The 10,768-nt window shown below is 31.3% G+C and overlaps 1 protein-coding gene across 1 annotated transcript in view; it reads right to left on the reverse strand.

Moving 5' to 3' along the window:
* LOC559859 (uncharacterized) overlaps positions 1 to 8,084 on the reverse strand; it is a 56,415-nt gene extending 48,331 nt beyond the window's left edge. Inside the window, exons 1-4 of the mRNA XM_683247.7 lie at positions 7,727 to 8,084; positions 5,446 to 5,634; positions 4,578 to 4,612; positions 3,218 to 3,347 (exon numbers count right to left, since the gene is read on the reverse strand). Coding sequence (XP_688339.3) covers positions 3,218 to 3,347; positions 4,578 to 4,612; positions 5,446 to 5,620 — 340 coding nt within the window. The 5' untranslated portion in view covers positions 5,621 to 5,634; positions 7,727 to 8,084. The remainder of the gene's footprint in view (positions 1 to 3,217; positions 3,348 to 4,577; positions 4,613 to 5,445; positions 5,635 to 7,726) is intronic.
* Positions 8,085 to 10,768: the final 2,684 nt, after the last annotated feature.

A 10,768-nucleotide genomic window follows, 5' to 3' on the forward strand; every position in this document is an offset into this window, starting at 1 on the left:
GAATTTTAACAAATTAAGTTGAATATTATTACATTTAATTCGTTTGTTTACATTCAACACATAACATGTTTGCAACAATTTTGCACACATGATTTTTTCCAGTGTACAAATACCCTAAATATAAAACAATCCAGAAATGTGCAAATACGTGCAAGAAATAAAAAAAAAGTTATTAACTAATCAATTATTTAACAGGCTGCTGTTAAATAATTGAGTTTTTAGGACAAATGTGACTGTTCTAAGGGTTTTTAAACACATGATATAGCCTACTGTATACACAACATTTCCAGACTTGGATACACATATTTTTGCTCTCTTTCTTCAATTAAGCCCCCATTATACATATGTTTGCTTCACTATTGTGTGAGGATATTGAATAAATTTCTGTTGCTTTAATAACAGGTTACCTGTATTTTCTCACAGAAACTTGTGCAAAAAATATTTAAATAAAGGCATGTTTTGGCTGATTTAGAAGTCTTTTTTGCTATACCAAAAGCAGACTAAATGTCACAAAATGTCATGTTTTTGAGATACATCAATACATACATTGACATTTGGTTCGCAGAACTATTTAAACAGCTATGTTGACATTGATTATTCTATTTTATATGGATGTGTATAATATTATAAAGCCTTAACTATTAGAAAATTCAAAATCTTTACAATAAGTCTTATTTAATTAATTTTACAAATGTCTTCACACACATGTATAGCTATCTTTATGGGGACCACTTAACTTAATAGGTTTTTAACTGTACAGATCCCACTTAATCCCAAAACCTCACAGGAAACAATCAGCATTTTTATTTTTTAAAATACTTAATTCCGTGTGAATTATAAGCAATTTTCGATATAGGGACCAAAAAAAAGTACCAACAGGGTTCAAATTTACTGGTATTGCTATTGTAAGGGATATGTGGTCCCCACAACAACAGGAATACAAGAGACACACATAAACACTTCAATTTTTCAATGTTTTATGAGGACTTTCCTTTTTTTTTTTTTAGAATAATTACACGCTGTTTATTTCACTGGGATTAACAAAACAATCCTATAAGATAAAAAAAAATGTTTGGTATTATTCTTGTGAGACATTTTGTCCCCACATGTGAACACCTCGCTCACACACACACACACACACATACACACAAATAAATACCCCATGCAAAGAAAGCATGTGCCTGAAGGAGTGAGTTGAGCTGTGATGGGCCGATGAGTTACATAACTGGCAGACCTGCATGGTAAAATGAAAACATTATGCGTTTTCTTTTGGTTCACTTATACCATCCACTTGTAAAAAACTGTATGTGTTTTATTTTATGGTCAATCCACCCCAAAACAAACATTCACTATACAACTAAAAAAGCTGATATAAGATAAAATCAAACATTTAGTTTTATTTACAGATGTGGTTCATACACTTATGATACTCTTTAAATTTGTTGACTCCCTTGGGACAAATTTGTTTTTAAAAAAAGAGATCCTCTGTACATCAATACCAACAAAAGACAACATACAACTTTAAAAACCCTTCTAATAAATACAAATATTCTATTAAATGATAAATTACAAACACATTCACAGCTCACAAGCATCTGATGCTATTTATATCTATGCCTGATGAATATTTTATGCAACTATGACGATCAAAGTGCTCCCTCAGTCACTTAAGTCTACAATTTATGACAACCACCTAAGTCTATGGTTGGTCTACGGCAGTTTATTCATTGAGTTTATATAACATACTTTAAAAAGTAACGAGTCTGGTTCATAGGATGAATATTCACATTTCAATTCTAAAATCAGACAGTTTTTCATAAGTGGAGCTAAAAATGAATGCCGCAATCAATCAATCAATCAATCAATCAATCAATCAATCAATCAATCAATCAATCTTTTTTTGGGCTTGGTCCTTAAAATATTTTAAATCTGCTTTTATTCTAGCCGATTTATAAAACAAATAGGGCTTTCTCCAGAAGAAAAAATTATGTCAGACATACTGTGGAAATTCTCTTGCTCTGTTAAACATCATTTGGAAAATATTTACAGGGGGTTTAATAAATCTGATATCAACTGTACATACTTTGAGTATATCGTGTTTATTACATTTTGGCAAAGGCAAACATTTTTTGTTTTTTTAAGTCTAGTTTGTTGAAGCATTTATATAAGATCTTTATTTCTCTAACTAATACAAAGTTTTAATATGAAACAAAAATCTCAAAAATGTAAAATTGCTTATATAATAAATTAAAAAAACATTGTGAATAGCACAAAAATTTAATTAAAAACACATCTGAACATGACAGAAAGTGTTCTTTAATAATAATTAATAAAAACAAAACGCTTTACATGTCAATAAAAAAAACAATATTTTATTTCTCAACAAACAAATCAAAAGTTCACTGAATTATGTTTTTTATATCACCATTGGTGACCTTTGATTATTTTTCTTTTTTAAAAAATATATTAGGTTGTAATTCTCAAAAGTACTGAAAAAAAGTCACTTATGAACAGTGAAGCCTTCATTTTACATAATTTGCTTTTCAATCTGACTAGTCCTCATACTGACATGTAGCTGAGTTTAAGTGTATTATAGGGCTAAGCAATGCTCTTGGTTTTGCAGGACTATATTATGTGCACATAAACATTTGTATGTGCTAAATACTTTAAGGAAAGGAAATCACTTTTATAATTTTCTATTCCACGTACAGATCCATTTTTATCATTAATGTGTTGCTTGCGTAGTCATCTTTGCAGGGCACTAATTGTCAAATTAGAACAACGTCTCACGTGAAAAAAGAAAAATGAAACATGCAGTGTTGTGCATGAAAAACAGCAACGTGGTTATACCTGTTAAAAGTTGTCAGGCTGTTTTTTGGAAAATGGTTAATGGTCAGTCAACTTGTATGATCGTAAGACTAGCTCAGACCAGTTAGAAATAAGCTGGACTAGCCTTTAGTAAAGATTTAGTAGATTTTCAAAAGTAGAACAATATTCGATGAACACATTAATTTCCTCCTGCAGATCAACTGAGACCAGAGAGATTTTTGTGTCTTCTTAAGAGGTCAATTTGTTTTCTTCACTCCTTTTTTCAAAAAAGTGTCTCTGTATTTCTCGGTTTGATAGATATCAGAGTCAACGGCCCCTGCACAGTCATTTAGGGTGAGGAACAGGTCTCCGTTAGACTCGGTCACAGTGTGGATTCTTTGTTTAATACCTTTAGAGCACCAGGTTGGTTTCAGAGGCTTCACAGTAGGGTCCACAGCCTGATAGAGACCCTCACCCTCAGCTAATGTAATTTTGTATTTATGCCATGGGCACACAATGCATGTCCGTCCATCAAAATCCTTCAACGCAAAAAACAAAGCATCAAAAAGTTGAAGTAGATTTGTGTCATATACAGTTATTACTAAAAGTTTACATACAGTCAAGCAAAATAACCATTTAAAAAGGTCAGATGTTAATGTGTTTCTCTTTTAGGTAAGTTAGGATTATCATATTTGTTTCTTTTATGCTTAGTAGCAGAATAATGAGATATTTTTTGAAAATTTGTTATAACTTTTCTTGAAAGTCAACTTTACATACAATAACATTATTATGCCTCTGAAAAGGCTCAGATGATGAAGTCAGGGTTTGGATGTTTCTGATTGGCTAATTGACAACATTTGAGTTCATTGAAGGCACAATTGTAAAATAGTATTTAAGGAAAACCTCATACACACTGCTTCCTTTTGAGACAACACGGGAAAATCAACAAGCCAGAATCGAAAAAAATAAAGCCAGATTACAATTTGCTAAATTACACTGGGAAAAAGAATAATTTTTGGAGACATGTCTTGAGGTCTGATGGAACTAAGATTGAACTGTTTGGCCATAATGACCAGTGTTACATTTTGAGGACAAAGGGGAAAGCTTACAAGCCATGGAACACCATCCCAACTATGACTGATCCACTTCACAGCATAGATGGCATCATGAAGAAAGAAAATTATGTAGAAATACTGAAGCAACATCTCAAGACATCAGCCAGGAAATTAAAACTTGGCCACATATGGGTCTTCCAAACAGACAATGACTCTAAGCATACTGCCAAATTAGTTAAAATGTGCTTTAAGGACAACAGAGTGAATGTTTTAGAGTGGCCATCACAAAGCCCTGATCTCAATCGTACAGAAAATTTGCGGGCAGAGTTAAAAAATCTGACTCAGTTACACCAATTATGTCAAGAGGAATGAGCCAAAATTCCTTCAAACTATTGTGAGAAGCTTGTGGAACAATACCCAAAACATTTGACCAAAGTTATACAGTTTAAAAGCAAAGCTAAAAATATATCAAGGAAATGTATGTCAACTTTTGACTGTCTAGAAATTAATAAAAATTCTCAAAAAAAAAAAAATTCTCTCATTAATCTGGCATTTAGCAAATGTAAATCATTTAGGTAATCATAACGGACCTAAAATAGTAAACGTTTAGTATGATTTAACAACAGACATTTAAAAAAAAATAGTTTTGTTCCCTTTTTTAGGGTGTATGTAAACTTCTGGTTTCAATTGTATTTATAAATATCTACAACTCACCTCTATATCTCCCTCCTGAAGTGGACCTCCAGAGTCTGCAGGCAAACAAAATGTTATTTATATATAGTTTTAAAACAGTACAGCACAATATATCATCTGAAAAAGTGAAATGTTACTAAAGGTGCCTAAATTTTTAGATATTAGTTTTCAGTCTGTGTTCATGATATCTATAAGTATAGAATGTTTTGAGGAACTTTTGGTCTACTTCACTTTGTCAAGCAGGTCCCACTTAAGTGATTTCTGGATTGCAAACAAGATGTGGCACCAATCAGGCCTGGTTGTGGCTAGAGAAATTGAACTCAGGTGAGATAAACCAGAGTAGAAGAGTTACCGACCGCTCCCGCGCTTTATTCGGACATTTATCGCCGCGCCGCAGAAATCTGGTCGGAATGTAGACCTCTACTTCAGTTTCTAATTCAATTTTGTTACTTGTATCTTGTTGACTCTTATATGAATAAATATAAAATATATTAAAAAAAACATTAAAAAATGGCTTTCAAGCAATAAAAACAAACAAGTGCAATACTACTTTCAATTAAATTTTCAATTGAAATTTTTCTTGTGATAAAAACATACGTAATAAAAACATATGTTTGCTGTTATGTTTACAATAAAAAGAACATGAATTAAAATGTTTTTTGGTGTAATATTTAAGATGAAACGTTAATGTGTTATCAATTTACAGACATTTTTTTTATTAATTAGCTTTTTCAACCACAAATGCTTCCTCACGTACCATAAACCATAAAAAAAAAAAAATAAATAAAAAAAAAACTTTGAGTGACCTGATATAAGCAAAAAAGATTTTTCTGATGCCTCTTAAATGGGTCCTGAACTGTAGCCTTAAAAATATTTTGCTTTAACTTACGATAGCAGCGGGCATCAATAGCATAGAAGTGGCCCTGGTGGTAAATCACCAGAACATCTCTTCCTCCAATGGACTTCACCACTCGCCTGGCTTTAATGATGTTCTCTTTCTTCCCTATGAGATGAGAAGGTTTAGATGCAGCCGGCACATCTTCATCAGAGCTCATGTTTTTCATCCACTCCTCTGTCACTGTCAAATAGTTCAAAACATACACCATCAAAATTGTGCAAGTTCATCTATATAAATACAAACACACACAACCAAAGGCAGTTTTTGTGTCTACTTTCCTAAAGGCATCATGATAATTTAACTGAGGTAATCATCTTTCAACCCCTAACCCTACCATATTACTTTAACATAACCCTCACAGACCACTTAATTATAAAAGCAAACTTGATGATATGAACCATTCGAGGACTTCATGGACAACACATACACTTAATAGACAAATACACATTACTGAATATGTACACATAGACATCAACTACACTACCAGACAAAAGTCTTATTGTTGATCTCAGGAGTAATAGCAACAAATAATACCTTAACTTCTAGTTGATCATTTGGAAATGCAGATTTTTCTGATGAATAATTTGTTGAACTGCATCCCAATCATCATATTCCACATTGGAACCCACATGGACCCAAGATTCTGACAGAAATCAGTCAAGTTTGGGGAAGAAAAAAATCATGGTTTGGGGTTACGTTCAATATGGGGATAGCGCTCCTTCTCATACTTCAGGTCCTCCAGGATTGGCCAGCCTGGTCACCAGACTTGAACATTATTGAGCATATCTGGTGTAAGATGGAGGAGGCGGCATTGATGAATCAAAAGAATCTTGATGAACTTTAGGAGTCCTGCAAGAACACTTTCTTTGCCATTCCAGATGACTTTATTAATAAGTTACATGAGTCCATACAGAGATGCCAAATGAGCAACTAGAAGACAAGTTATCATGTGTTGTTCCTAAAACTTGCATAGGCAACAAGACTTTTGTCAGCTAGTGTATATACTAAATAACTGCAGGTTAATTTTGTTCACATACAGAATAATAACTTTAAATGATAAAGTTATAAGTAATTAGTTAAAGTTATTAGTAACTAATAAAATTATATTAACTAATAGGCTTAATTTTTTCTGATTTTGACCGTAATGCAATAATGTGATCCTTTTGTGAAGCTGCTTTAAAGCAATAATTATGGTGAAAAGCCCTATACAAATAAACTTGAATTGAAATAAACTTCAAAGCAACATAATTTGTTGGCTGTTTTTAAAGGTGGTTTTCTTGTAAGGCCCAAAAGAGCAGGAATACAATGTCGATATTTTTTGTTCAAAGTCAATGTTTCTCAAACACTCACACAAAGCACTGAAAACTTTTGTGTTGAAATCTAACTTCGATGCTTATATATAATGCAGAAAAAAGTCATTAGACTGATATAAAATGTGGGGTATTTGGAGCATACAAATCCTTTATTTTCTAAATTGAAAATACTTCAGTTCAATGATTTTGTTAAATTTAAAACAGCACAATTTATGTTTAAAGCTAGGAAAACATTACTTCTGAAATGGATACAAAGGTTTTTTGAAGAAAGACAAGAGGGATATAATCTGAGAGAAGAACAACATTTTAGGAGGTTGAAAACAAGGACAACTTTAAAAAGTTTGTGTATGTCTGTATGTGGTTATAAAATTATGAAACAGTCTGGAACAGATTCTCAAACAATGTCAGGATATTGATCAATTTAAAAAGTTGCATAAATGTATATTGTTAAAGGAATATAATGATGATTAGAAGTGATTGAAAAAGAATAAAATGAGAAAGGTATGATGACATTTCAATCAATGGCTGTTTGCAGTACTATGTATTTTTGTGTCTATGTTATAAAATGTAAATGTACAACTGGAATCACAAGACGAATTATGTGAGTGGTCACGGGGTGGAAAAATAATAAGCTTGTTTTTGTTTTTTTGTTTTTGTTAAAGAATTTATATGTATGATGTTTGTGTTTGAAAATAAATAAATGAAAATAAATGAAATCAAATAGCCAGATAATCCTTCACTGCTGTCATAAAACATAAATACATTTTGCAAAGCCAAAAGCCACTATAAAATCTGAACTTCTGTGGTGTGTTACTTACATCAAAGAGCATAGAATCATCATTCTACGCTCTTCGCTCACATGAAAGCATACTGTACTACTCGTTAGTTTATGCTTTGTGCGCACGTCATCACGTGACTTTGAAGAGCAGTGGGTTAACGGGGTTAACTAGTTACCTTACCTTATGTAGTTGGTTAGCTGTTGTTTTTGTAACGTTGTTTTATTCTCCCGCCTCCCTGATGACATTTCTTCTCTCCAGAAGCCCAGTCTACGTATTATGAGATCCTCGGGTAATTTTAATACATGTAACTTGGTCAAATGTTATAGTGTTGTCATATGCAGATCACAAATTAAAGCGTAACACTTTAAGCGTAACGGTAACTACTCTGAACATATAGTTAAAATGCTAATTTCAACATGTGGTAATACTCTTATGACAGCTGTCACAATTTTAGAAATGTGTAATTTACTAGATAGGTGGAATGAATCACACGTAAATATTTAGCAAGGAAACTACGAAATGAAACAATGCACGGTGTAAATATTTCCGGTTAAAGGGTTTCAAAATAAAAGTTTAGACCGTGTATGAATAACGTTAATTTTCTTTCTTTCTGTTTTTTTTAAAGATACACTTTTACTTTTCTCATATATATTCATTTTGAAATGTTTTAAAATATAAAAGGCACCTGAATAATTTATAATATAAAGAGATTTGCTGTGAAAAAATGTATGACCTATTATAAATGCGTTTTATTATTATTATTATTATTATTATTATTATTATTATTATTATTATTATTATTATTATTGTTGTTATATATACATACATACATATATACATATACATATATATATATATATATATATATATATATATATATATATATATATATATATATATATATATATATATTATATGTATATGTATATTTATTTCCAAAAATTATTATAAATTAATTACTTGAAATAATGAAGATAAATGTAAAATAAATAGTCAGTTTTATATTATTATACAATAAATAATTAAACACGCCTGTAAAAATAAATTATGGAGTTAAATAAGTAAAATAATCTAACAAATACAAAAAATGTTTTTTGTAAACAATGATTTCCAATATACCAAAATATTCAACAGAAATGGCAAAATGTAATTTTATAGATATGATAAAAAGCAGTTTGGATCAAGGAAAGATGGTGGGTATATAAATGGTGGTTTTCTGTTTGTATATAAATGATCTACCTGAAAGTTGCAAGGAGGTTGGTTGTCAAATGTATGCTGATGATACAATTATTTATGTAACAGCAGAAAATTCACAGAAGGCTGCAGAAATGTTAACTAACCAACTGGTCTGTATTTCCAACTGGCTGAAGGACAACTGTCTAACTCTAAATTACAACAAAACAGTTTTAATGTGTTTCTCCTCAAAAAACAGAGCACTAGACGCTTTTAAAATCCAAATTGACCAAGAGGAAATTAAGGAAGTGAGTGAATTTAAATACCTAGGTGTCATCATAGACTCTAAGCTTAAGTTTGATGCCCACATCAAGAAAATGTCTAAGGCCATTAAGACAAATTTAAACTGTTTTCGTATGATAAGACCATATATTTCTCTTAAAGCAGCGCAAATGTTTGTGCATGCTATGATATTTTCACGTATGTCTTATTGTCCAATAATCTGGGGTCAAGCAACCCAGTCAGTTGTTAAGCCTGTAATATCTCTTTACAAACAAACTTTAAAAGTAATGGATCAGAAACCAATAAGATGGCACCATTTTCAAAATCTTAAAAAATATAATTTGTTAAGTTTTGATAGTTTTTTAAAGTTTTCGTTTTTAAAAACCATGTTTAAGTCAAGTGTATACATGGTCTTGCTCCTTAAGTAGTTTGTGAGTTAATAAATAAATTCAGTAGTGATGGGGCGAAGACTAGAGGGGCAGTAAGTGGGAATTGTAGAATCCGCAGATGCAGAACCGCTGTGGGTCAGTCATCCTTTTCAGTAAAAGGTTCACATCTACGGAATGCCATGCCTGTTCATTTAAAGTTACAATCCGAACTCCCAGTTTTTTCTGTAAAGCTGAAGGAATGGTTGAAATCTTTACAGCAATGTGAACATTAAGCATTATTCTTTCAGGTTGGTCCCATTTACATTTCTCTTTATCCATATGGACTTGCATCTTATGTTTATGGCTCTGTAAATATTGTAAATGTTTGCTGTATTGTTTTATTCTTGCCGTTTTTATTATTATTATTATTATTATTTATTTATTTATTTTTTAATTATATTTTTTTTATGTAAAGCCTAACCAGGGACGAGGGCTGCAAATTAGCTTTATGCTATGCCTTATGTACACAACATCGGTTATCTTTGTATAACAATGTCAAGTGTATTGTCCCTGTAAAATAAACAAGCAAATAAAAAAATAAAATTCAATAAGACAATGAAATATGCCTATATTTTTATTTACATCAATAAGTCATTTAATTGTGATTAAACAAATACTGTAATGAAAATGATGAAAAATATTTTAATGACTGGCTAAATACATGAGGAAATAAACAAATGTCAAGTAAACAAATAAATGATACAAAATAATGTCACTAACAGAAAAATATTATTTTCCAAATATATAAATATATTTATTAATAGGCTATTACATTTACGTCCTTCAGTATGGCCTTTGGGCATAAAGGCTGAATAAAAGTTAAACTCAACTATATTATGTAACGGGACATGTCTTCCCTATATTTCATATAAACAGCCCATATGTCTAATTGAATAAACAAGTAAGCTCATAAATTGACCATGTTAACAGAATTCAACCCAAGACCAATGGGGGGTGCTGTTAATACGTATTTAAATGCAACCTAGTTAAAAAGAAATGACCGTCTGTTCATGTCCTGTGAAGTTCAGAATCAATTAAGGTCGATGTTCACGAGGATTTCTTCCTTTATAATACACCGTCATGCTTTTTGCATAGTTTTGTTATCACAGTCGTGAAACATTCGAATTACAGTGTGTTTCAAGGACAGATTAAATGATAGATACTAAGAAAGAAAATAAAAAAACGAAAAAAAAAGCTAAAAATTGAGCTCACAATATAACAAGGACAGAATTCCACTGTGTCGACCCCTGATGAATAAAGGGTCTAAGCTGAAGGAAATGAATGAATGGTAACTGGTAACCACTGACATCTATAGGAAAAAAACTATGGAAGCCAATGG

This window comes from Danio rerio, chromosome 8 (genome assembly GCF_049306965.1).
Source record: "Danio rerio strain Tuebingen ecotype United States chromosome 8, GRCz12tu, whole genome shotgun sequence".
In the NCBI taxonomy this organism is placed as follows: domain Eukaryota; kingdom Metazoa; phylum Chordata; class Actinopteri; order Cypriniformes; family Danionidae; genus Danio; species Danio rerio.